At 46.0% G+C, this 27,719-nt stretch overlaps 1 protein-coding gene across 1 annotated transcript in view; it reads left to right on the top strand.

Moving 5' to 3' along the window:
* Positions 1 to 3,618: 3,618 nt before the first annotated feature.
* The window catches only part of PUM1 (pumilio RNA-binding family member 1), a 70,605-nt gene continuing 46,504 nt past the window's right edge, over positions 3,619 to 27,719 (top strand). Inside the window, 2 exon segments of the mRNA XM_010191851.1 lie at positions 3,619 to 3,981; positions 18,465 to 18,533. Of these exon segments, the coding sequence (XP_010190153.1) occupies positions 3,619 to 3,981; positions 18,465 to 18,533 (432 nt within the window).

The following is a 27,719-nucleotide window of genomic DNA, read 5'->3' as shown; positions in this document are numbered from 1 at the left end:
GGTGGTTGTGTTTCTCCCTCCACCCCCGGCTTTGGGGGGGGGTCTTCGGTGGGGCTGGGGGGGCTCGGTGTCCCCGGCCGAGAAAGGGTCGGTGTTTTGCAAATGCGAGGGAAGGAAAACACAGACAGCACTTTTTGATGTGCTGGGTGACCCTGAGGTTTTTGTGTTTGTGTGGTTTTATTTCCCCTTGTTTTTATTTCGTTTTCATGGAATAACAACGTTTGGCCCTTTTTGATTGCACGCTTGTAATTTTAAGAGTCTCTCTCTTGCCCCAAACTGATAAATACCCGAATATTTTTTTTCAGTGTTTAATAACTTTGTTCTGAGCAGAGATTTTCATTAGACAGATCATGAGTAAGGAATTTCCTTTATGAAGAGTGAGGGAGGTGGGGTAAGGGGTAGAATGGATGTTACGGTGTTTCAGCGCTGGCTGAAGCGATCTGGTCGCCCGCTTCCTGCGGCCTCTCCCCGGGTTTGCAGGAAAACACAAGCTTGAACGTTAAAAGTTCTTGTAGGCCACACAGCTCTCAAACAATGGCTCGGCTTTCATTTCCAGTCTAACTTTCCAAAAAAAACCAAACCAAAACAAAACCAAAAACCCCACCCGACCCAGTCTCTCTCCGAGTTCACGATTGAACTTTTTGAAACGCGCCTCTCGTGCCGACTGAAATCGTTGGTTTTATTGTGTGTGTATTATCTCGTCGAACGAGAGCGGCCGAGCTCTGAGCGCGGAGCTGCGCTCGCCGCCGGTTGAAGCTGCCTCGTTCAGCCTCGTCGCCGCTTGTGCCTCAGAGTTGCCTGGGGATGCCTCCGAAGTTTTTCTTTCTTGGGGAATGTCCCATAATCTGAAGTGTTTTGCTTGTAGTGATAACACGGAGCGGTTTATTTACGTGCTGTGGTTTTATTAAGGGAAAAGGAAAACTGGCTGATCTGAGCGGTGTAGGAGCCTTTGTTTGTAAATACAGAGCACTCCCCAGCAAAGGCTTTACCTGGGGAGAGTCCATGGTGTGTTTTTACTGGCAGTTTGGGAAGCAGAAGTAGCCATTCGCAGCGGCGAGCCGTGCAGCTGCTCGTTAGCTGACGAGTGTGCGCCGTGTAGGTGACTGCGCGTACTTCTGATGCTGTGTGCGCTCTGGATGACAGGATTCAGCTGTCCGCTGCGTTTCACACGGCATTTCTATAAAAACACGCCTTGGAACTCAACTTGAACTCCCCAGTGTGCTCCCTTCCCCTTTGCTCCCTTGCAAAATGTCGCCTTTGCCAAGTTTTTCGCTCGTGTTTGGAGCTGCCTCGTCTGTGTGAGATGAAAGAGGAAGCGTCTGGGAGCAGCAGGCGCTCGTGTGGATCCTCGTAGTACCCGGAGTGAGATTTTGTCGAGTCCCAAAGCCCCCTGTTTTTGTAGGAACGGGATTATTCACGACCTGTGTGCAAATTAAACCAGAATTTGTGCTGGTGAAGAGGGGCCTGGCAGCCGTTTCGAGGGAGGTTGGTGATGCTGTGGCTGTGCTGACTTCAGTCACAACTTTGCTGCTGTACGGTGGGAGCGGGGCCCGTCGTGATATTTGGGTACTTGTTGTGGATTCATAGTATTTTCCTGTATTTTGTTGAAATACTGCCCTGAGGTAACTTGTGCCCCCCGTCCACAGAGGCTGCTCAGTTAGATTTCATAGTCTGCGGTTCATATGCACCCCAACTTGGTGGTGTGTGGGTTTCTCATCAGTAATTACTGGGTTTTTGCTCTTAATGCGTAGAGAAGCTTTATTGCTTCACTTCATGTTACTGAAGGATTTTGAGAATGCTTATTAAAGGGAAACTAATAGGAAAATGCCATTAAATGGTAGTGTTGTATTCTTAAAACTCAGTGAAGGTTTAGTGATAGCCGGTGTTGTCCCAGTGTTTTGTGAAGTATTTGAGGAAGGTGGTGATTTCCAGACTCGGTGAAAGACCGGGCAGTTCCTTCTGTTCATTACAAGTATTTAAATTGTGGAGGTCTTTGGATGTGTGAAAAGCCTTGCAGAGTTGCTTGTTTTCGTGGCCACGGAGGCTGCGTGTGTGTCAGCAAACACGTGTTGTAGGTGCAATTAAAAAAACTCTTATCTCCGCGGTTCTCACAGTCGTTTTCTCCTGAATATTCACACTGTTGTCCTTCAGTGGCAAGAACTTGAGTAAGTTTGATCAAAGACAGAATTTGGATTTTATTTGTGCGAATTTTTTCTCGCTACTGTTAGAAAAAATGTTCTTGGAAGTTGTTGTAGTAGCTGACTTGTTCCAAGCTGCTGTGATGAGCAGAGAGGACACAGAGCCCCCTTTCAGGCCATGGGAGCTGCTGTCAGGATCAGGGCCAAGGTCTGCAGCCACCGAGGTACAAGAGCAGAAGCGTTCTCGTGCTGGTGTGCAGCTGTGGTGGGAGCCAGTAACCCCCCCACCCCAGTTTCATCCTTAGAATTCCCTGTGGTATTTTTGGGGCTGCATTTAAGTACTTAACTGAAGTTATGAATTAGCAATCTTTTTAAAAAATACCAATTCTGACCATACCAGATTTAAACCAGATTCGATTTGTGTGCGCTCCGTGTTGGCTGGGTGTTGCATAACGGGGGAAACCACTTTTCTGTTCACACACGTCATGTCCTTACTGCTCTCGGGATCAACCGAGAATGTTGTCTTAGAATAAACAAACCTGTGTGGTTTTCTGCTGCTGGGATGCGAGCAAAATGTTTGAGGAGATGGTAAATGAGTGAGCTGCTGTCAGCATGGCCTGCCTGTGGTCCCACTGCAGGCAAATGATTTTGGGTGTATGCGAAGCATTTGGGGTGTTTTCAGTGTTGGACGGTGTCTGACTGGTCCAGCTTTCCCCTTGGTGCCATGGCAATGGGACCTGCGCTGGCTGCTCGGGTTCTGGAAGGTTCTGCTGAGATCCCGGGCACTGAGGTCGGCTGCTCTCTGCATGGAGTCTCACACAAAACGTGCCAGGGTGTTTTACCACCTCATGACTGTAGCCAGCTTCTGAGCTTGCAGGAAGACGGCACGTTGTGTTCAGGACTTTAATTAACTGCGTAAGCAGAAATCCAGTATTTGAGTTTGCATTTGAAAAATAAAGCAACAAACCTGTTGCCTTGATGTTTTGCGTGACTGAGCGCACACGTTGTGATACAGCGGGACTCGTGCATCGATTGAAGATCTGCCTCGTAATTTGTCAGGTGTAAACAAGCACGGCAGGCGCTGATGGTGTCATTTGTGCTCCACCGGTTTATTTGGAGTCTTTTTTCTAGTGATCTTCTGTGGCAGCACTCCAGTCGGTGTTTTGCCCATCGCATAAATTGACATTCTGTTTTTGGTGTAATGGGCACCTTACGTGAATCTTGTATACATTGATAACACTTTGCAGCAAAAGATGTGGGATTTTTGGCTAGCGTGCGTTTTTACAGGCTATTTTAGTTGCTAGGTTAATGGAGCAAATAACCGTGTTAAAAAAGAAGTCAGATTTGGCATTGTGATGCTTCCCTGCCAGTCAGGAGAGGGGTGTGTTGTTTAATACGTAAAGCTGAAGCTGCAAGGATTTCACATTTTGTTTTCCTTCTCTCTTTCCTGCCCTCTCTCCCCCCCGTAGGTGTTGGTGGAATGAGCGTTGCGTGTGTTTTGAAGAGAAAAGCAGTACTCTGGCAGGACTCGTTCAGCCCCCACCTGAAGCAGCACGCTCAAGACACAGCTAATCCCACCATGCCTGTTGTGTTGACATCTGGAGCAGGGTCCCAGGCTCAGCCACAGCCAGCAGCAAACCAGGCGCTCGCGGCCGGGACGCACTCCAGCCCCGTTCCCGGATCCATAGGAGTCGCAGGCCGCTCCCAGGACGACGCTATGGTGGATTACTTCTTCCAGAGGCAGCATGGTGAGCAGCTTGGGGGAGGAGGAAGTGGTGGAGGCGGCTATAATAACAGCAAACATCGCTGGCCTACCGGGGATAACATTCATGCAGAGCATCAGGTAAAAACAAAGTTCCATGTTTCCAAACTCAACACGTGAATGCATCGGGCTTATGATAGATGCTTTTAATGACGCTTCTTAAAGCTTTAGCTGGCGGTTGTGCGCTTGGAATGGCAACAGTTGTGCTTCTTGTTTTCTCTTTTCAGGATTGCGGTGCCTTGGTAGTTATAAGCCGAAACGTTTCTGCTCTTGAGGGTGTTGAAATCCCAATCCGCTCTCTGTGACAGTCCAATGCATGTTTGCAAAATGTATCACTCCCTTTATTGATTTTTTTTTTTTTGGTAATGTGTGAACCAGCGTAGCAGTGACTGCTGCTGCTCTCAGATCTGTTGCTGTAGTTAAATAATTCTTATGTAATGGTATTACAAAACTGCCAATGCACGTAGGTTGAGCTTTTACCATTCCCAGTATTGAAAAACACAGTTCTGGAAGTTGCTGGTAATGTGTTTTCCTGGGTTTCTTTGCTTGGGGTTTTAGGTTTGGGGTTTTTTTTTTGGTTATAACTGGGAGGGGAAGATGCCATTAATGTGCTTAGCTGAAGTGAGATTGGCCTTAAGAATGTGATGAAACAGTGCTTTTGGAAGCACAGCTGACTTCTTACAGTGACTTAACGTTTTTAAAAGGGTAGTGGGCCAAAAGGTGCCTCAGCAGCAGTGTTTACTAGAAATCCTCTTGGTATTGTCAGATGTGCTGAGAGTTAAATAAGTGCATGAGTCACTCTGGTTTGCTGTCTGTGACCTGTAAGTAACATATACAGAAGATGCGCTTCCTCTGCTGAGGAAGCACAACTTAAATGTAAGCACATTTTAAAAACTAGTGAATCCCACAAACGCTGTCAGACACAGAGCTTTTGCAACCTTTATGAATATCTCCCGCCTCGGGTTTTTCAAGTAAAAGCCAACAAGCTCTTGCTCCTCTGCTGTGCCTCCCCGGGGGCTGTGTTGCCATCCGGACCATTTAAAAGCAAACATTGCAGTAAATTTTGCAACCTCGCTGAAGTCAGTGCGTGCATCAACAGAAATAAACCCAAGTGCCCCGTTAATTTGTTCTGGAAGAAAAAGCACATAAAATACTGCAATGCAAACTAAGTGGCTGGAAGAATATTGTAGTTACTCCCTTATGTGGAAACATAGTACTTAGTTATCACTTTAAAGGAAATAACTGTGTCGAAATGAGATGTAATTTTTCTGTTATCTCTCCAAGTTTTCAGTCACTGAGTGTAAAACTTGTTTCTAGAGACATCCGTAGAAGAGATCTTTAAGTGTGTAAGAAACAGTAAGCAAAAATTTCATGCTGAAAGGCTGCAACTTTTATGTTTTTCAACGAAAAGCTGCCGTGTGTTCTGGTGTGGAGATGTTTAGGCAGGAACTGCTGCTGTTCAGACATTTTGTGGGAAGATGACTTCATGAATTAAAATGAACGTCATAAACTCTTCATCCTTTTTTCCTCCAGCTCACGCTTTCATCTTCCTTTCTCTGAAAATCCCTAAAAGCAAAGACCGCCAAACTCAGTGGAGGTTGAGGGGGTGTGGGATGGGACACCCAAATCCTGCAGTCATTAAAAATTGTGCTGGTATTTGAAGTTTTCTAGTGCATTCTTTAGTAACCAGAAGACTTAAACGTTCACTTGAACAAAGGAATCCTGCCTGTTAGGAGACTTGCCCTGGTGTAGGTGGACGCGTTGCTTTTCCTCAGCTTGGTTTTCTTCAGTAACTTCTTGAATGAAGTGATACTAATAAATGTACCACTTAATGGAAGAAAAACTCGTTAGCTTATACTTCTTTAAATGAACTTTTTAAAAACAATGTGTGTGTTCTTTGGAGGCAGAATACTTCTGAGAAGGTTGCAGGGACAGAACATACCTGCAGGGTTAAGCTCACAAGGTTCTGTGCGATGCTTTCTCTGTATTTTCCCCGATTATGTTCTGTGGTCTGAAGCTCAAGAAATACCCACCATAATACAATTAACGTTGGAGCCTTATCTGTTCTACTTCCTGGTGATTTTTACAGTGGCTGTAATGTATTTGTCATACAGTCCTGCTGTTTTGCATTCAGTATGCATCTCTAAACCAATCGCAGTGTTTAATTTCTCCAAAGTCAGCTCTGAGCTGGGGCAGTAACTCATTTTCTTGTGTCTCATTCGATGCCATGCACTCCAGTGGCTGCTGGGCAGTTTTATCTGTGTGTTCATTGCTTCAGCCTTTTTTCCATGGTTCTCCATTTGCCTCCAGGTTTTACTCATGGGAAGCAGAATGTGAGATACCGGTAATCCTAACACTGCCAGTCCTTTTGACTTTTTGACCACCTCTGCATCTACTTCTTAAGTTATCAATTCCTGCGAGCAAGAACTCATCTTATGCATACAAAATGATTTAATTCAGTACGAGTTTAACCAGGATAGAATTGAATTTGTCCTGAAATGGAAGGAAGTGCTGGGACATGTGGAGAGGTAGGGAATCATTATGGGAGTCTGCGAAGTCTCAGTTTCTTATGGATACGCTTGTATTACTGCACTTCTGATTTTTAAACTTTCAGAGACAGCGCGGTGAGGGCCCTTGCCTTGTTGCCTTGAAGACTGGTTAGGAAACTCGGTAGCTGACAGATAATGAAAAGTCAGAAAAAATAATCATAGAGTAATAGAGGTTAATGCCTGCCTAGAGCTTGGGAGGTCGTAATTAAAGGTAGAGGGATTTTTTTAATTGTTGAATCCCAGTTTCTTCTTTGTTACGTGTGTAGACAGACGTCTATCTCTGTCTGTCGGTGACAACACTCCAGTGATTTTTACCAAATGATAGCGTTTCAGCACATGTTATTAAATAGCTGTGAGTGTTGTGAGCCAGAACTTACTTACGGGAGCTTTGCGCTTCATTTTGTATCGTGCTGTGCTGCTCCTCCTTGTCATTTGCTCGCACTCTGACTTGCAGCTGAGAATGGCTGTGGTAGGGATGACTTCAGGAAAAGTTCCTCTGTTCCTGAGGATGTAGGTAGTGTCCTTGCTGCAAACAGCAGAAAAATGCTTGTTCTTGGATTTTACCTGGAAACTTCATTTTCTCTTTGCATTTTTCCCTTTTCCTCCAGGTGTGTGTGGGGGAAGTTTTTATATAAAATTAAGCAATTAAAAATGCTACTTCTAATTTTGCATATTTAGACATCAAAGATCTGCCATCCACACAGATAGCACACATGACAAATTGCTTTTTGTTCTTGTAGTGGTGAAATCAGGGTGCTTTTCCTAGATTGGAACCTCTGAACTCCTAAGCAGGCTCCCAGCTGTCTGCAGCTACAAATACTTTATCACCACACTTTACATGGAGGACACTTCATCAGCCAGGTCTGGACCACAAAATGTAGACTTCTCCCTTTACCCACATAAAGCAACAAGATGAGGTTGAGTGTCAGTGTCCACCGATGATTTTAAGATTCAAACTGAAGAGGTTTAGGCTGTTGTTCACCCACGATGCCCGATTGCTCTTGAGGTTGTTTGGGCAAACAGTTATGATAGCACAAGGGTGGTTTTGTGCTGTTTATCCTGCAAAATATGAGTAGTGATCAGGACCTTTCTTCACAGAGGCGAGTGGAGAGGTACGGGATGATGAGTAATGGCCTAGGTTGGATTAGAAAGGTTGCATATCTCATTACAAATCCAAACAGCCATCTGTAATACTCCTGAGGGAAGTAAAAAGACAGTCGAGGGATTCAGCTGGGAGAAGTTATCAACACGGAGCAGATTTTGAGGAAAATTGACTGGGTTTTCTTGTCTGGGGTCTCCTGTGGCTTGTGCGTGCGTGTTATGTTCTTGAGCTAGAGTGAAGCGAGGGTTTCTGTGGTGGTGGTCCCTTCTGAATTCAGCAAAGGGATCTGCTCGGACTGTCTGAATTGCAGTTAGCGTAATATGGGAGTTGCTTAGCAGAAGCAAATGATTTTGGGGATTTACTTTCTTTGAGAGCATGTTTAATTAATAATTTGAGACAATAGAGCTCTGCAGGGATCGTCTTGTTGAATGTGGGGAATTTTTCACATAGAGTTGGTAAAGAATAGTGAGAGCAGCAGGGCTGGGGCTGGGTTTTATGCTTGGTTTTGCCTGTTGGCAATGTGACCGTGCAGTTTCTTAACTGGGACCGTGCATGAAGTGCAGACAGAAGGTGATTTCTGGCAGAGGCCCTTCTACAGCACAGGTACTCAAATTGTACTCCTTGCTGCAGTGGAAGTGCCTGGATTTGATGTTTTTGGACAACGTTTGGTGCCTGTTGGCAGGTGCCATGACCAGAGTTTGCCTTAAAGTTGTGGCAAGGTCCTCTGCAGAGATCCTGGAACTTGAGGAAGCAGCAGCTCTGGCGTTTGTTCTTTCAAAGTGAAATCTTATTTAAGTTAACTCTTCAAGGTGGAGATTTCCTCATCTGCCTGTGGAAAGCACCCAGTGTACGAGGGTGCTGTGCTCCAAATAATCTGGTTTTTGTCTGTGCTGGAGTTGAAGGCATGGAGCGAGTCCTTCATCACGTACACCGTGTGAGAGCACACGTGGCTCTGTTCTTGAAGATCATTTTCTGATGTACTTTTCATTAAATCTGTTGAATTTTCATGGGTACTTCCTTGTATCACAGGGAACTGATTAGGGCTTTTCTTTCCCTGATGCAGAAATGGCTCTGTTAACTTGATACCCAGATAATTTAGAACATAATACCGTGCTGAAATGAAATGTCTAGTTTGGCTGATTTGTTTCACAGAGATTTCTCTATAGCAAAGGGTTATCTTGGGGGAGGGGAATTGGAACATTTAATTTAGTTTTCTGCTTTAAATTGCCTTTTGAAAATTCCTCCCGAGACAGAAAGAGCATGAGTAGATTGGCTAAGTTAAACAGTTAAGGTTGGGTATTAGAAAAATCCTTCTGTTGTATAGGAGAGAAAAACCACCCTGAAATCTTCAGAAAATCAGTTTAAGAATCCACTTCCTCAGAGTCTGTGGTTTTTACTTTCCCCAGCAGCAGTTGCAGATCTGTGGCTCTGGTTGGGATTGCACAAGTGACCCGATGTGCTGGTGCTGGGATTTCTCTGTGCTTCATGGTCTCTGTAGGCTGCTTCCTTGCTGTGGTGCTCGCGAAGGAAGAGCACAGAGGTTTTGATGCTGTTGAATTTGCAAATTTCAGTGCTTCAAGAAGACTTCAAGTATTTAAGTTAATATGTTGCGCCCAAGTGTGTTTTGAATAGAGCTCTGTTGGAGCATAGCTTCTGCTTGTTTCCTTGCTCCCCTCTCTCCAACTTTGCTTTCCCCTTATCAGCTCTTCCGTGGTTTGCTGAGTTGGTGGGACCCATCTGTGCTTCTGCAGAACAGGTTGTGATTCTTGTAGTGTTTTTGTAAATGGGTGAACCTTTACATACAGTGCAAGCTGTATTGTCCATCCCCAGTAGCCTTGTCCTTGCAAACCGGCACAATTAATTTTAACTGCTAATTGGAAATCTCCTTACCAAAGAGCTGTTCCAGAGCTCTGAATCCAGTGTTGCCTGTGGCTGGACACTTGCTCGTAGGTGGACGCTTAGACAGTTTTAAAGCCGTCTTCCCTGGATGATGATCTCGCCGCTCTGCGCTGAACAAACTCGCCTTTGTGCGCAGATCCCATGCGATGCTGCGCTCCTCCATCAAGCGATCTGCTCTCACGTATCCTGTTCCTCCTCTCCTTTGTTAACAGTAACTTTTGTTCTAGGGCAGTGGTTTTTATTGGGAGCATCTGGCCGTGTTACTCGCCCTGTACTGAAGCTGCGCTTCAGACCTTGGTTCTGCGCTGGGGTGAAATTCGACTGTTACTAAACCCCCACGTTAGCCCTTTGTGCTTGCACAGAAACATTGATCCAGATGCTCCTGGGAAGCACAAGACCGTTCCCAAGGTATTGCCAGCTCCAGCGGAGCAAAATTAAAATTACTTCTTCTAAAATCCTGTATTTTGGGAGTTTACACCCCAACAGCATGTGCCCAAGACATCGCACAGTAACCTAAATTCCACGCTAATGAAGCACTTCCCTCGGTGAATAAAATCAGAGGAAAAACGTAATTAGCTAACGAAGCCGAGCCATTCTGAAAGGCCGCCTTTCTTGCATTTATTTCTGTACCCTGAATCATTAATCATCTTGGCTAAACGCCACGTAAAGCATTAGTCAATCTGCAATTTCAATAGCTTTTTGCTTGGAATGCTAATGGTAGGAGCGATTCTAGCGATGAATCCTTTACTACAGAAATAGTAGTTAAACCACCTAATCCTGGCTAATACTTGTGACTTCACGTTCTTTCTTTACCCACTATTGTTACAGGAGAGGACTAAAAATAGTGCTGTAATCGCTTGATGGAACAGCGTATTTGAACCCTGGATCGAGCTGTTAGGAGCAGGGCTGTTGTTGACACTGCCGTGCTTTTCCTCCTCTCAGCTGGTAAATACTCCTTATTTCCTCTCCCTGATACGCTATCTGAGTGTGCGTATGCACGCAGGGTAGTTGTTTTTTTAAATAATGTGCAGTGTGAGCTGTTCAAACAAGACAAACACGGGCAGTCTCCCACAGCTGAGTAGGAGGCATTTGTTTCCATCTGAAATCTGTAAACCTTTGGTTAATTTAAAAGGCTTTAACAACTTGCGAGTATATAAATCAACCAGCTATTTTTTCCCTTCCTCTCTCCATTCTAAGGATGTTTAATTCAGGCAGCAGCCTGAATATTTTTGGTGTTTCTTGTTCTTACTGCCTCAGTCCTGGTGTTTTTGTGGTAATATTGACCTTTTTTGAGGAATGTTTTACTAGAAAATAAAGACATTTTTTAGACTTTTTATTTTCTGCTATGGATTGAACAGGACTTAAAATGGATGGAAACTTTACATCACACTTGTCTTTTCACACCTGCAGGGTGCACGTGAGTTAAAAATAAAGAAATATGCAAGTAATAATCAGACTTTTGAGGTGCTCTAGATAAACACCCCTAATGTGCCAGTGTGACAAGGGGAGAACTTGAAATCTCTCATCTCTTCTCACAGAAACAAACAAATGCTCTTTATCTTGGGAGCTGGGAAATGAGAACATTTTGATCTATCCTGATCTGTCTATTCCCACGTTTCTCTGCAGGAGTAGAAAAGCAAAAGGAGTGGTTTTGTAGCAAGATGTTCCCATCGAGCTTGTGCAGAGCTCAAATTTTCGGAGGCTCTCTGGGAGCACTGTCTGCATCAGCAAAGCCTGAGGAATGAGCAGCTCCCGTGGGTTTGTGGTCCCAGCGCCTGGCCCTTGTCCGTGCTTTTGTTTACCGGAATGGCAGAGAAATTCAGGGTGCTTTGCCCAAAATTCCATATGCAGTGTGTGTGGGATATCTTCTGCTGGGCTGGCAGGACTGGAGGCTGCAGTCGGCCCTTTAATTTGCTGTAGATCAAAGACACTTTGAAAGCAGCCGTTTACATGTTCCAAGTTAATGAAATCCTGACTTTGCAGTGCCCGTCCTGGGGGCTTTGCCTCCTGGTTCTGAGTAGAACTGGGGGAGAGGGGTGGTGGGAGCAAAAGTGCTGTAATCCAAGGGAGGAACAGCAGGGACTGCGTAGATCCTGGTGTAAGAAGGTGCTGGGGAAGGAGAAAGGTGGCCGTTGAAATGGGGCCACAAGGGGAGCGGGGAAACGGAGAAACTGGAGAGCTGGGGCTCACAGGAGCAGCCTTCTCGTTTGCTTTGGTTACCCTGTTTAGCATAATTGGCTTAATAGAATAGATAGTTGAAATGTTCTTCAGTCGCTGTTACCGCTAATAAATGCAGATATTTGATCTGTTTTAATGTTGTCCAACATCAAAAAATAAAAGAAAAATCAGAAACCCTCAGGCTTCATGGTGTGCTTTGAGAGACTTCTTTAAAATCATCAGCTGGATTTCTTCTCAGCCGGTTACTTCTCAGCTGCTTTTTCTCCAGAGGACTTTCTGGTGTGTTTATTTGCTTGTTTTTTCTCCTGTATGTTTGGATATATTTTCATCCTCCTTTGTGTAATTCCACCTGTCCTTTCTCTTACTGAGAAACATCCTTTGTGTAAGGAGGAAGAAAAAATCCTTTGTGATTAAGAGTGAAATTCAGCCTTCGATAGTTTTGCTGTGTGTCTGTCTAGGTGAATATAAATTCTACATAAATGAGGATTCCTTAATATATGAGGCTGGTGTACGGTCCCCTGAGATACCTGCAGACCGTGAAATGTGCTACAGTATTACACTTCGAATTTGTATGTAAAGGTCATATTAGCAACCATATTTGCTTAATATAAGGTGTGGTATTAACACTGATTATTGACATTAACGTTTACTTAGAGTTACAATTCAGCTACTTTGCTGGTAGGTATCAGCTTGGGGAAAAACCCCTTGGATTATTCTAGAATAAAAAATATGGTACTGGGAATCCAGAAGGTAAATACACTGCTGCTCTCATGTTAATTTGTGAAGTCCTTCAAGTCCCTGTTTAGTAATTGCGAGGACAGTTGGGGCCGCAGCTCCTGTTAATTTAGCTGAGTGCAGAATCCCTTTTGACAAGTGCCATTTAGCCCTGTGGGCCTTGTTGTTTGCGAGGTTAAAATTAACTGGGCTTTGCAGTAGCAGCAGTGCAGCGCGTCCCGTCAGGTGCTTTACTGCTGCTTTCTGTGGGCGCTGGAGCTTTTGCAGATTTCCCTGCTCGTGCTTTGCAGGTTTTTACCCTGTTTTGGGGTGGTTTGTTAGAGGTGTAACAGGGGCGGTTTGGTCCTGGTCCCTCCATGCTCTCTTGAGGGTGATTGGGACCCTTGGGTCTTTGGTGGTGCCTGGGGCAATCGCCTGAGTCTGCTTTGCTCTGCTATGAGAGGAACCTTCCAGAACTTTTAAATTCTGACTGTATCTGTGGCAGAGTGTGTTTGGGGGTGCTCAGAGGTAGGGAAAATGATCTTGCCTGGGTTTGTGGTGTGGTGGGGGAGCAGCAGGTCCTGTACCAAAGGGTACCAGCACACAGAACATCTTCAGGTGATGGAGTAGTGCTCTGTTTCTGGTATACGTATATAAATAAAGTGTTCCAAATCCAGACAAGTACCAGTGTCTGTAGCTTTGGGACCAGGAAAGCGTTTGCTTCTGAGTTGCTTTCTCTGCATTTTGCAACGCTGAGGTCCCCTAATCTTATTTAAAAGAAAATAAAAAGTGTAATTGTCCAGTGTAAGGTGGCTACCTGACATAAATTAGCTGCGTGCAGCTTGAGAGGTGGGAAAATCCACAGTGAATGATACGTTTGATGCCGAGTTGTTGAGGAACTCTTGTGCTGCCTGAGAGGTTGAGTTTTGAAAGTGGCCATTGACCATCTAGAGAGAAATGGGTTTGCCCTGCTGCAGTCTGCAGTGGGCGAGAGCAGGAACCGTTCTGTTTTGTCCCCTCTAGAAGAGGCGCTGGGTGTCTGCGATTGAAACTCGGAGAGGCCTCTGTGGCCTCAGCATGAGGGAGGCCAAGGGTTTTTATTCAGGAGACTGAAAATCAGATTTGGAGGTCTGACCTGGAGTGACTGTGTAACGAGTAATACAGCTGTCTCTCGCTTTATTGCCTGTTTTTCAGAGCAAAGGTGAAAATTGATTAAGAGAGCTTTTGAGACACTGAATTGCCTGAATCCAGAGGGTTTTCTCCAGTTTCTGGCTGTGACTCGTAGTGAGTGCACTGGGCAAAGCTGCTCTGGGCTATGAGCTTCCTCCGTGAAGGCAGGAAATTATTTATGAGTCAGTGAAGTGGCGCTAAGCTGGAGTGTATTATAGTGACACACATTCATATATTAGCGTGCATGGAAATTACTCTTCTTGAATGAGATTCTCATTAATTTTGGTGAGATTTACATAATTCCTGAGTGCATACACAGCATTTAACGTGAAGGGGAGGAATGTTCTTGTGCGATGAAATTGCTTTGTAACTCTCTCCGGTTGCTGATGTGCAGAGCCTTAATTTGTGAAGGAGGCTTCAAAAGCGAGCGTGCTGGTTTTGTGCCCTATCAGAAAGAGCGAGCGCTCTTGACGGGGTGGTAGGGAGGTCTGTTCTGGTGGTTGGCGAGGCTGCATTTTGCTTCACAGAGGCTGAAATGGGGGTGCTGTTGGCTGGGAGCAGGAGTCAGGTTTTGTTGGATCACGTCTGAGGCGATGGGGAGCACAGCCGACCTCTCCTTGTGTGGTTCCTGTTTCTGGAGATCACCTCTTCCTCCAAGGAACCAGGTTGTCACGTCGTATCCGCGTGTCAGGGCATCGCTCCCGCGTGCGGCCGATTCATCTTGACGTTGTCTTCTGGGTTTCTCTCAAAACTCTGCTTCAGCGCTGAGCCAGATTTTATGGCAATCAAATCTCATTGACGTTAGTGCTCGTCTGTGAAGAAGTTCTTTCTCTGTGGACCTCCTTGTTTCTCATGTTCACGCCATCGTGGCTCTGCTCTCCATGTCTGTGTGTGTTACAGGTCGGCAGTAGTTAACGGGAATGGATCCCAATGAGGGATCATCGATATCATTTATATATTTATAATATCATTTATATGATCATCAATATAATTTAATTACCAGAGTTAATTACTGTAAAGTATCGCCTTCCTTGCACAATACCAAGGTGTGAGAAGTATGGCTTTGGCTTCATATTCTGCTTTTGCAGGATTATTTGTTCTTCTTGGAAAGGGAGATGAAGGAGCTCTGTGATATTTGTGCACACTGTAAGAAAATGAGCTGAAGAGGCATTGCTGTTTAACATTACTGAAGTGGGGAAATGAGAGGAGAACCTTTTGGGTGCAGTCCTTGAAAGCTGAATAATAAACTAGCCTGTATTACAAACAAACAGAGACAATGGTCAGAGGAGATAAAGGAATTATGTGACTGAGAGAAAGGGCCTCAAAATCAGTGATTATTTACAGTTTGAGCATACAGTGCCCAGCGGTCAGGCATGAGGACCTAATTCAGACAGTGCTTTTATCCATCATTCTTAGGATTGATGAAAGAGAGATGATTAGGAGTATGACTTGAGTATCTGTAATGAATAATTTCTTCCGTTACTTGACCTCTGATAGCAGATAGAGAAACCAATATTATATTTTTCTGCTTTTGATAGTGACTGGGGTAAAGTGTATTTGAGAAGGAGATGGAGGCTGCCCGTGTATCACTCCGCAGGGAGGTTAGGATGACAATTTTCAGTCTGTGATGTATTTTAAGGACGGCTTCCTTCAGACCCTTAAAGAGGAGTGAAAATAATGGTGCTCTGTTAATGTGCAATTAAACCACCCAGGTATGAAACAGCCGGGGTGCACTTTGCTTTCGTGGTTATCCCGGTTCTTGCCCTTTACCACTCTTCTTATCTTGGTCTCTGGGTCACCTCTGTAGTAATCTTGGCATCGTTTGGAGATAAACATGTTTCTCCAGGGTGGAAGAAACAAGTGGTCAACCCCAAGGAGAGCCGTGTGTGCTTACTGCACTGGACCTTCAGACCCTTAAAGAGGAGTGAAAATAATGGTGCTCTGTTAATGTGCAATTAAACCACCCAGGTATGAAACAGCCGTGCACTTTGCTTTCGTGGTTATCCCACGTTTTGCCCTTTACCACTCTTCTTATCTTCGTCTCTGGGTCACCTCTGTAGTAATCTTGGCATCGTTTGGAGATAAACATGTTTCTCCAGGGTGGAAGAAACAAGTGGTCAACCCCAAGGAGAGCCGTGTGTGCTTACTGCACTGGAGCTCTTGGAGAAACGGGAATTGCTCAATTGCTGTGGGTTCTGGTGGAGGATCATGAACTTGTGCTGAAGGCTTTGACCGTGCTGTGGCTGTTGTTGTTAATATTTAGACCAGCTCTGACTTCTCCACCAAGGATTCATGGAGCACGGCTTGAAACGTGGATGTGGATCAGTTACTTGCACTGCTGTAATTGGTTTAACAAGATGATAACGTGTTTTTCTACTCCAGACAAATGCTTGAACAAGACACCTGTGAAAGTGTTCTTGCATCTAATGTGAACAAATAAAACCCACAATTCTAGTGTTGTTAAGTGTTCGGTAGAGTAAGGATGGCCGTGTAACATGAAGTACCATAAAAAGGGGTGAGGGAAGGGACTGAGGAGAGGAGTCTGTTCTTGGTCAGAAACTCCCTGCATGTTCTGCACGGGACCTTCACCAGGGACATTTGTGTGACTGCAGCTGCGCGGGGAGCTCAGTGTGGCACAGGGGGCTCGATAGGGCTGGGGTATGACCGAAACAGAACACACAGTGATTGGATCTTTCTAGCAACTTAGCGTTGAGGTTTCCATAGCTCCACGTCCACCTTTAGGAGCTGATTTGTTTTGGTGACGCTGGGGGATGTGACATTGGGCAGCCTCTGTTTCTTCACGGCAGGTCCTGGATCGGTGCCATTGTGGCTGCATCTGCGGTTTGCTGGGACGTTGCTTCAGCAGTGAGAGCAACGAACATCACCTCCTCCATCTCTTGGAGTAATTATTTGCTACTGTGCAGCTTTTGTGGCTTAGCATGGCTGGAGGTTGCAGCGCTTTCCATGAGTTCAGCTTGAAATGCTTCACGGAAGAATTTGGTGTTCCTAACGTCTGTCTCACACGAGGCAGCCGTGATCCCTCCACTGGCAGAGCAGTGATGGAGGTGACTGTAAGGGAAAGTCTGTGGAGTTGCCGGTGCTGTAGTTTCTGGAAGGTGGAGCCCAGTTTTCACTGCGTGCGTGTGGTTGATTCGATGAACGTCACTGCCGAAGGTGGCAAGGCTGAGGCATAACTGAAAATAGCTTTGAGCTGAGACGTAGTAAGTAAGGGGATATCTTGGTTTTGAGCTGGGGTTCTGAGTGACTGGCCGTTGAGGATTTGCAGGTTACAGAAATGTGTATCAGATCATTTAACAATATGTTACTAATCTTTTGCAAAGTATTATAGTAGAAGGGTTGAGACTGGAGGGGACTCTGGAGGTGATCTGTAGTGCTTTCCCTGCATCTGGTATTCTTGGATGAGGTCTACTGAATCTTGTCTTAAAAGAGAATTGAAGTGTAAGCATAACAACTACTTAACTCGCTGGCACAGTGGTAACCCACAGCATCTAACCCGGTTTTGGGTTTTTTGGTCCTATAAATCACCCTCCATGTATTACTGGGTTCCTTCGTATGGCCTGAAGGAGGCTGTGTCCCAGTCATTGGCTGTGTGGTGGTGACACAACTGAACGCTGTGTATTAAAAAGTGCCCATAAAAAGAACTGCAGTGAATAGAGTGTGTGGATTACTCATTAATAGGTGTTTTACCCCTGAAAGGTGTATCGGGTCTGTTGGGTTGCAGGGATTATGTAAACATGGAGTAGGAGATGTGTAGTATTGCTTATGTGCCATCGTAAGTGCCTGTGGCTGTTGTGAGAAGCGCTGCTTTGATACAGGTGCGGTATCTGAGCAGGGCGGTCATTCAGTCTGAATCCCAGCACGTGGGTGAACTTCTGTGCTTTGTCCTCAAGTCCATGGTTGGGTTTTTTCCTTTGCTTCTGCACGTGTGCTCAGTGCCTGCATCTGCAGGGACTTGATGAGATTTGGGAATGGAAATTAGAAGCGTTTTCTTGCATTTGCAGCATAACTGCCTTAGCTAACAGGTTTAAAGTGCTGCTTTTTTTCCTGTTCTAACTAAACCAGTTTGCATGAAATCATGATCCAAAGCAGACAATGGCACAACTCCCCAGGTCAGTGCGTAGCCACAGGTCCCCCAGGTGAACAAGGCCAGCGTCCCCCCCAGGGCTGCCCCCTGCTCCCGAGCTCTGCCCTGGTGAACTTGGGAGCACCCTTCCCTTGTGGGCTCTGCCCTGGCTGCCAGGGCTTGGGGACCCCCATGCCATGCACTGACAGCCTCTTGGGAATGAAGAAAAGGCTGTACTCCATCAGGGTTTGTTTTTTTAAGGTGTTTTTCACCCCAGTTTGTGCTGCTGCATTTCCAGTTTGAGGCACCGTTGTGAGCACAGTAACGAAAATTGGCGGCTGAACTTAAGGCAGCGCCTGTTCTCCTTTCTTCATCCTCTGTTATGATGTTATTTCATTTAGTTTGCTTTTTGTTTCTGTCACTGTGGTTTTCATACTGATGTAACTCGAATATAAATCTGCCTGCTTTATACCAGAGTTGTTACTTGATTTTCACCTGAAAGGAAGTGATGCTGACTTGTTGCTTTTGGATCGACTCCCTCACCTGAAATCCTGCAGCTTACTGTGAAATACCGGTCTTGCCAATGCATTTAGCAAAGGCAGTTGTGTTAGATTTTGTGTGTCTTAAAAGTAATTGCTAGTTTTTCCTTTCTTGTACGTGTATAAATCTAACACTGAACGTTGTAGCTTCTGGGAGTCTTAAAGGTAAGTCATCTTTTGGAGCTCAGTAACCTTGTTACATGCTGTAATGTGAACTGTAGCTCTTGGTCTGTATCAGAAAAAATGCTGTAGACTGTGATTAGCATTGAAACCAAAACCAATACAGGCATTTCCTCATGTATTTATTTTTCTTACCCATCCACAAATAGGTGCGTTCCATGGATGAACTGAATCACGATTTTCAAGCGCTTGCTCTGGAAGGACGGGCTATGGGAGAGGTAAGTGAAAGGCCTGTAGGACAAAAAATCATGGTGTGTTTTGGGGGGAGGAGGAAAATTAATAGCAGTTCTTGAGGCTGCTGGAATGATTCTGAACTTGAGAGGTCTCCGTGATGACTGTGAAGCTTGTGTGTGTGCTTTAAACAAAATAAAAACCTGTTGGGCTGGAATACGTCTTGGTAGGAGGAACAGCTAAGCCTCCACCTGTTGGATCATCACACAGCAAAAAGGCGGTTGTAAGAGAACAGTTAGAAATCTGCCTTGTGACAAGTGCTACAATACTTGTAGCGTGTTTATTTTGGGATCCGGTGATCTCAGACCCCTCGTACTGTGGGTTCAGTCGTCTGGCATTGTCCCCTGCCCTGTTTCCACTCCTGGCCACCTCTTGTCACAGAGCCCAGAGCTGTGCTGAACGTTTGAAGTCGCTGGGCAGCGTCATCGGGGGCTGCAGAGGTGACAAATGCTTTGGATGGGGCAAAGGACTGAGCAGGGAGTTGGCAGATAACGGGGCCCTCCAGTTTGACTTTATAGAAACGCAGCGAGAGTCATTTCAGCCTCATGGGAGGATTTGGAGGAGATGGCCATTGGTTTTCTTTGAAAAGAGAATTTATCTCTTTTTAAGGTGACTTGAAAGAACAGCAAGTTACTGGAGTTGGCTGTGTTAGGTTCCTGGATGTGAATGCCTCTTTTCCTTTATACTCAGTCCCTTCAGAGGCGTGTGGAAGAAGAGATGAGAAAGTCTTATCCTGTAGGAGGATATTAATGTGTGGCAGCTCAGCTCCATAGAGATCTGTTGCTTTGGAGACCCTCTCGTTTTGCGTTCCTGGTTGTCAAGTCCAGACTAGTTTATTTTCTTCACATTTAGTCCATCCTGTCTCTGTTACCTAGTTTATGAGCCAGGTTTTAAAAATAAATCAATCCTTAGAAGCCTAAACTTACTATTTTGGAGAGAACAGCAAACCAGGACGACTGCGTGGTGGGATTTGCAAGAAGGTGCCTTCTCTGAGCTGAAAGAGCTGAGGGAATTGATGGTGCTTGCAGCTCAGCTTCTCTCCTCCCCTCCTTTCCTTCCTTCTCTGGAAGATCATAACACTGTTGCGTTTCCATTTGACAGTGCTTGATGGGAAAATCTCCATTTCTCTGGGTTGCATTAACCTACATTGAGGCTGTTGACTCAGAGTAGGTGAAAATGATTTACAAAGGAGAAAACATGCCATTAAAAATCCATCTAAAGCTGGTGAAAAGCAGCTGATGTGCCTCCATAATGAAGCATGTGGGGCTGTGAATATTCTGTGAATGTTATGTTTTAACACCTCACTTGGGCAAGCCCTTCATTTTCAGCTAAAGAGCCACAGGCCCGTGAAGAGGAAGCACAGCACTTGTTTGTACTTAACATTACAGCAGGTCATGTTAGCTTAAATGCCTGAAGACATTCCTAAATACACTGAATTTTACCAGCTCTTAGTTCATGTAGTCATTTCTTGAGCAGTGAATTTGGTTTTAGAGGATGTGAGGTTTGCCTTCAATGATGACTCGCCTTCCCCTCGCTCCCCCCTCTTCTTGTAACCGGCGCAGAGCGTGTTGTGGATGGCATCAGCAGCCTCCTGTTACCGGGCTTTTCCGTGTACCACAGTGTACGTGTTTTTCCAGGAAAGGTGACATTTCACCTTGCTCTTTCAGCTAAGACACTTATTTCTTGTTTCCTGTGGGTTTTTTTCTCCATCAGTCCCCCAGTTTCCTTTCTTTATCCATTGGATTGTCTCTATTTCCGAAGGTTTTTCAACATATATCCGGCTCATCGATTTAAGCAACTGTGTAGACCAAGATCACCTCATGATATGGATATTTTCAAGACAGTTCTTTGGCTTTGTGCAGCAACCTGTGTTTAGATGTCTTTGCAAGCACCCATGGTTTCCTCTCCTCCTCCTCCTGCTGCTGGAGTGTGAGGGAAACTCATGGAGAAAGTGTAGTAAGAAAATACGAGAGGAAAAGAGATAATCTGTGTTTCTTGATCGTGTGTCCTTACCTGCAGGAAGTCTCAATCTCGTTTTTTGAGGTGATAGTGAAAAACCTGGAGGAGAAAGATGAGGAAGTGTTTATGCATTTAGTGTATCTTTTTATCATGTTTTCTTGCTGCTTCATAAGCAGCAGCATTGTAATTTTAGTGATTTTAAGGAGTTTGTGCCTCTGAAGACATCAGAGCTGCTTTTTTTTTTTAAGGGTTTGTCAAGCAATTAAGTCTTATCTGGATTTTGACAGCGGGATAGGTAATATTTGATGATGAACAGATATCCTAATCTAGGAAAATTAAAAATAATTTAAAAAAACCCCACAACTTTCATCTGCCTTTTGGCTGTTTCCATCTTCAACATCCCACCCTCCTGCCCTTTTTAGTCCCTCCCCAGCTTTCCTGTAGGGCCCCTTCAGGTCCTGGAAGTCTGCAGTAAGGTCCCTCCAGAGCTTTCTCTTCTCCAGGCTGAACAACCCCAGCTCTCTCAGCTGTCCCCAGAGCAGAGCTGCTCCAGCCCCTGAGCATCTCCGTGGCCTCCTCTGGACCCGCTCCAACAGCTCCATGGCCTTTTAGCGTTGGGGACTCCAGCACTGGACGCAGCACTGCAGGTGGGGTCTGAGCAGGGCAGGGCAGAGGGGCAGAATCCCCTCCCTGGCCCTGCTGGCCACACTGCTGGGGATGCAGCCCAGGATGGGGTTGGTCTTCTCAAGTGGCACATAGGGACCACTTGGTTTTGCTGCTTTAGCACGTGGGCCAGGACGTGTCCACGCTGCTTGTGCTGTTTCTGAGGTCTTTGACCCACCAGCAGCGATGCTTAACATGAGCTATGGATTTTCTTTCTTTTCTGGCCTTCAATACAGGGGAGCTGGATATCTGCTTTCCTTCACTCAAATCCCTCTTATCTGTAGCTTTGCCATGTTGAATGTTCCTGTAGCGGCTTTTGGGGATACTGGACAGCGTGGAGGGTCTGCAAGGTGGTGTTTTGTCATTGTCATCAGTGCACTGGTAGTAAGTTGTGCCGTGAGATGAGCCTGTGTTAGAAGGGAGCAGCTGGGGGAGCAGCAGTAACATAATCCAGGAGAGTGGGAGGAGGATGGGAATGTGAGGACATCAGGCAGCTGGTGGGTCCTTACCTTCGAAAATGGAAGGAATTGGAGCAAACATTTTGAGGTATGATGGTTTGGGTTAACAGTGACTCTCACCCCACACTTGAAAAATAAATGCAGGTGAGAAATATTGTCCATTTCATCTGATGAGAATTTAATTATTGCTCTCTGGTGCTGTGCACTGCGGGGTTTAGCACTGCAGTCCTGGGTAGGTCTGACTCTGGCCTAACAGTGAAATGGCCACAACCCCCGTGGTTCCTTGTGGAGCTCTTATCACTTCAGCCTTGCTGTTTATGTGGTCACCACGTCCATATTTACATCTTGGTGCAATTGGATAGGTCCTGGATAAGCCCCTGCCTCTCCAGTGACCAGTGCTTTATTTTAAGCAGAGTGGTTGTGACACCGGGCCTTGGCATTCTTGTATCTGGTTTAAAACAAAACAAAACAAAAACCAGACGAAACCAAAACCTCCTAAAAGCCCTCCACATGACTCTGCTTTCCCTGCTAATGATGCCTGTACTGTGTTCTCATACGTTTATGATTCATTAGCAGCTTGGCTGGGGGGTATTGACAGTTTCAGATCCAGGTTCTGTTCAGTTTTGTGCTGTTTTGTTTTGTTTTCCCTTCAATTTACCCAGTGCTAGCGGCACCAGCAATGGGAGGACCCAAGCTGCGTGTGTGAAGGGTGATGGTGCCCCAGCTGCTCTGTCGGGACAGCCCAGTGCAGGCTCTGGGTGCATCAGAATGGGACAGGAGTGGCACTGGAGTGCACTGGGGTCAGGAGGGGTCAGTGAAGTGCAGTAAGGCAGGTTAGCAGCTTGCCAGCCTGGCAAGACAGAGAGTTTTAATTTGTACTTTGATTTTTAACCTTCCCCACTGTATTCCTAATCATATGATCCAGCTCCCTTTTATAGAATCACAGGATCCCAGCATGGTTTGGGTGGGAAGAGATGTCAAGGCCCCCCAGTCCAACCCCCATGGGCAGGGACACCTCCACCAGCCCAGGCTGCTCCAAGCCCCGTCCAACCTGGCCTTGGGCACTGCCAGGGAGGGGGCACCCACAGCTTCTCTGGGCAACCTGGGCCAGGGCCTCACCACCTCACAGAGAAGGATTTCTTCCCAATATCCAGTCTAAATCTGCCCTCTTCTGGTTTAAAGCCATGACCCCTCATCCTATTGCTCCATGCTCCAGTGAACAGCTCTTCCCCAGATTTCCTATAGGCACCTTTCAGGTCCTGGAAGGTCACTATAAGGTCCCCCTGGAGCCTTCTCTTCTCCAGGCTGAACACCCCCAACTCTCTCAGCTGTCCCCATAGCAGAGCTGCTCCAGCCCCTGCTCATTTTTGTGGCCTCCTCTGTACCTGCTCCAACAGCTCCATGGCCTTTTTGTGTTGGGGACTCCAGCACTGGACACAGCACTGCAGGTGGGGTCATTTTGATTTAGTGCTCTCAGACCCTCCTGCGAGGTGGTTGAACTCCCTGAGCTGGCAGAAAGGTGCCCATTTTTGGGGATGAGAGCAGAAGCCATAGCTGCTGATTGCTTGGTGTGTGCGCAGCCTCCCAATCTTGTTTGCTTTTCAGATGGCAACGTTTTTTTGGGGTAGATAACATCTTAGTGTTTGTAAACTTGCAGCGCTGCCCAAATGTGACTTGTAAATACACGCTCTGCCTTCTCCTACCTGTTGCTGCAGATAAATTGAGTTCTCAGCTGCACAGATGGCTTCTTTTATCTTAATATTTGCCTTGTCTGAAGGGGATCAGTTCACTTAATTTGTCTAATTCATAATCCCATCTCAGTGGGATCTGTATGCGCAGGCCCTGGTCTTGGTGATTGTAGAATTGCTTTTGGTGATGTGTAAGTCACCCCCTCCCCTCCTCCCTGCTTTGCTAAATTGAATATTGGCCTAACTCGGTAAGTCCCCTGTAAGAGGGCTTAGAGGGATTATTTTCATACTAGATAGGGTCAATTTTAATAAAAACGGGAACAAATAAACTAGTCTGGTTCTAGACTGCTGCGCGCTCCTTTTTAATTTCCAACCTGAAGAGCTGGACGATATTCACTTAAAATAATGTTAGGTTTGGTTTTTTTTTTCCCCCTTGCAACTGATAACTTTCTCTGAGGAAAAGAAATATTGTCTTGGTGACCTATTGCATAAATCAGGAGAAATAATTATTGCTTGCTATGCCTTTAGTCTGGGTTGGAGCAGTGCTTGACAGCAAGGACACCCATTGCCCCTTGTTTCTCCCCGGTATCTGTACATGTACAATACATCCAGAATCTGTGTGTAAAGCAAACATTTCTATTCCGTTTCTTTCTGCTTGTGGTACAGAGCTTCCGATCTGCAGCTTTATGCTCCTGGGGGAAGAAGATCAAACTCCAGGTGTGGGTTGTGCAGTGAGGGGTGTGTGTGCGCACGAGGTAGCGAGAATTCAGATTTCTTCTAATCCTTGTCTGTGATTCACTGCAAAACCATAAGCAGGAGTTTGGGTGCAGTTCTGCAGGAATTCGTTGGTGAGTTCGTTACCCTTAAGAAATGGAGAGAGGGTGGGTGAAATAATGAAGGGCTGAATTAGTCTCAAGTCACCCTTCAGCCGGGGGAAATGGTCTTGCTGCCCTTTAGTGGTAGTTAACCAGTTTGTGTGGTCAGGAAAATGGAAATATTTATTTAAATGAGCAACCAGAATACAATTAAAAGCTTGCTCTGTATATTCCACTTCATAACACAGCTTGTTGCTGTGGTTTATAAGCACATTTCATACGAAGTGTTTGTTTTCCTTATCTTTCAGTTAGGAATGCGCACCTGGTTTATGCAGCTACACATGAAGTGTGTCTGAACCCAGTGCCTCGTGTCTGTGGATGTTCCTTTCCACATCTTTACTGTGTAATTTTGTTGCAATTGAGGTCTGAAAGTGTTTTGTGAGCCACAACACACCCGTGCTGGCAGTACTGCTTTAAGGTATTTGTGTATGTGTGGATAGATAGATAGATGGGTGTATCTCTCTCTCTCTGTATGTATATGTGTATGTTCTTGCAGTGGCCATGGGGTGCTCACGGGTGTGCTTCAAACTTCTCCCCTTGCCTCCTCAAACTGTCTCAGCAGCTGAATTTGCAGCCCTGGCTCTCTGCATGGGCTCTGGCCAATTTGCAACATAACCCTGCAGAAGATTGCAATTCCTAAAGCAGGTTTTGGGGGGGTGCGTTGGGGGAAGCACCTTTGCCTGGTGCTGCTGCTGAAGGCAAGTATTGTCAGAGCGTGGCCTTGCTCTGGTGAATTTGGCTGGAGCTGCCAAAAAGTGTGGTAAATTTTTAAATGGTGGAAATGAAACATCTCATTTTGTTGCCACTTTTTTATATTAGATGATCTTAAAGGTCTTTTCCAACCATAATGATCCTGTGACTTCTGTCCTGGGCTGCATCCCCAGCAGTATGGCCAGGGGGCGAGGGAGGGGATTCTGCCCCTCTGCTCTGCTCTGCTCAGACCCCACCTGCAGTGCTGTGTCCAGTGCTGGAGTCCCCAACGCAAAAAGGCCAGGGAGCTGCTGGAGCGGGTCCAGAGGAGGCCACGGAGATGCTCAGGGGCTGGAGCAGCTCTGCTATGGGGACAGCTGAGAGAGTTGGGGTTGTTCAGCCTGGAGAAGAGAAGGCTCCAGGAGGAGTCTCCCTCTCTGCAGACATTCAAAACCCGCCTGGACCCGTTTGTGTGACCTGGTCTGGGTGATCCTGCTCTGGCAGGGGTTGGACTGGATGAGCTTTTGAGGTCCCCTCCAACTCCTCATATTCTGTGATTCTGTAAGGAATCAAGCACCTCACAGTATTGACCCCAAGAAGAGAGGTTGAACTTCCCTCCCTGCAGCAAACTTCCTCAGGAGAAGCAACTACTGAACCTTTACATGTGCTTGCTTCAGATTTTAGGATTGCTTTAAAGCACCGAGGTTACCCATTGCTGTGAGTGTCCTTCCAGGGAGTCCCTGCTGCCCTTTTTCGTGCTGCTTTACAGATGCAGATTTCCTCTTAGGTTTGCATGATACTTGATTTTTTGCATAAGTTCCAGTTTGCCTTTTAATGTAGAAATAAATTTCCTACGTTCAGAATTCAGTCTTGCTTTCTTGTGTAGATCAGGAAAACTTATGAATGTTTTGGAAACTCAGGAGCTTATGAAAGAAGTTTAATTTCCTTGTAAGCTAGAGGTTGCTTGCCTTGAAAAGAAAACACTGTGTTCACTTCTCTTCTGTCTCCTTTCTGCAAGCCCATGGCCCTTCTCATCCTTTATTTGAGCTGTGACTGCAGAGCAGACTGTGTCCTTCTCCGCTGTGCGGTACCAGAGGAAATGAGAAGCGTTTAGTTACAGCTCTTACTTTGTTGCAATGGAGTGAGGAGGAGAGCGGTTATTTTTGCTGCGGTGGCAGCAGGAGGAGTGAAAAAGCTGCATTTTGAGAAAAATATGAATGACAGAAGCTTAAAAAAAAATTGTACCACACCTGGTGTGTGTTAATGTTGGTAAATACCAGAGAGCGCTGGCTTGGCTGGCACCTCCTTAGCGTCACCCCCAGTGCAGATGGAGGAACAGGTTAGTCTGTGTTTTGAAGTGCATTTGCTGATGGGAGTCGCTTGTCCTTACGCTTGTCTGGAGTTATTTTGGGATTACAGGAAAGGGAGTGCACTGCGAGTTTCCCTGCTTTTATCATTTAGTGGAGAGAATCATCAGCCGTCCTACGCTGTGTTTACGAGGCAATGAGAAATCCTGAAGTCACCGACACGTTTCTAAAAAGGGAGTGAATTCCCCGTGTTCTGCTGGGTGAAAACGCTGGGTTTGCTACTCGGTGTGTGAGAGTTAAAGTACAAGTTGAGTCTTGTTCTCTCAGTAGGAAGACGATACTTGAAAACTTAGAGGTAGCTTAGCACTTGGATTAAAATGCTTTCTTCAAATGTTAACCTTTTTTTTTGAGGGGTTTGGGTGGAAATGACTTGCTGCTGAAGAAGGCTGAAACTAGAATGGGATACCTTGTCGAGGAAATAGGCACCGAAATGGCCTTGCACAGGCTGCGTGCGAGATGCCGAGTTTGTGGGCATGGATGGCGTGGCAAATATTGAAGAACAGGGGAAAAGGAAAGTTGGTGTTAAAGTTCTGATACTCGAGAGCAGTGTTTTGGGTGAATGTTTGACTGTGGGGAAAGGAGGGAGAGACTTCTTGGGCACAAGGAAGACATGCTTTACAATGAGGTGGTGGGACACTGGCGCTCAGAAGCTGTGGGTGCCCCATCCCTGGAGGTGTCAGTTGAAGTTTGGACGGGGCTCTGAGCAACCTGAAAGATGCTGAAAGGATGCCCATGGCAGGGGGTGGATTGGGAGATCATCCTTAAGTTTGAACACTGATCTGAAGGTCTTTGCTTTTAGATTAGCAGGAGGAAGGCTGTTGAGATTGGAAGAGGAGGTTAGGGTGGAGAGGTAAGTTATACTTTCAGTAAACGGGAGACTGCGATTTAGTTGAGCAATTTCGTCTGTAAGTAAGTTTTGCTTAGCACCGTGACAGCAGAACGGTGCACACACACGTGCAGGGCGTCTTCAGCCCGGGACGAGCATCAGAAGTGGTGACCCGAGCTCGGGGTGTGCCTGGCACAAGAGCAGTGTTACCGGCACACGTTGTCCCAGAATCTGACCTGTTACTTGGTAGTTCGAGGTGTTGGTTCAACCTCTGGAGGTGAGGATTGCTTTGGCTTACATTCCTGTGTGCTTGCACAGACAACATGCAGGTGTATGCAGAGAAGTTTCACTTTGACTGGAGAGCGTCCCCACGCCAGCTCTCGCTCAGGGTTTGCAGCAGCAGTGAGCCCAGGAGCTGGCAGCGTTTCTGCAGCCCTAAAACTTGCACAGCCATGTCCTGGTTTGACTGAGAGCCCCTGATGCTGTGTTTCTGCTCCCAGGTCTGCTCAGACCTCCATCGTGTGTCCACACAAGCTTTTCTTCCACAGGGATTGCAGTTACTCCTTTATTTTCCCTTGGAGGTGACTGCCGTGTTTCAGTTGTGGGTCGACCCTGTTCGCTGCTGATCTTGGCACAAAAGCTGGATT

The sequence above is a fragment of the Mesitornis unicolor genome, unplaced genomic scaffold (assembly GCF_000695765.1).
Source record: "Mesitornis unicolor isolate BGI_N332 unplaced genomic scaffold, ASM69576v1 scaffold8249, whole genome shotgun sequence".
Classification (NCBI taxonomy): Eukaryota; Metazoa; Chordata; class Aves; order Mesitornithiformes; family Mesitornithidae; genus Mesitornis; species Mesitornis unicolor.
The sequence above is the reverse complement of the archived record's forward strand: the minus strand, read 5'-3'. Positions and strand labels throughout refer to the sequence as shown.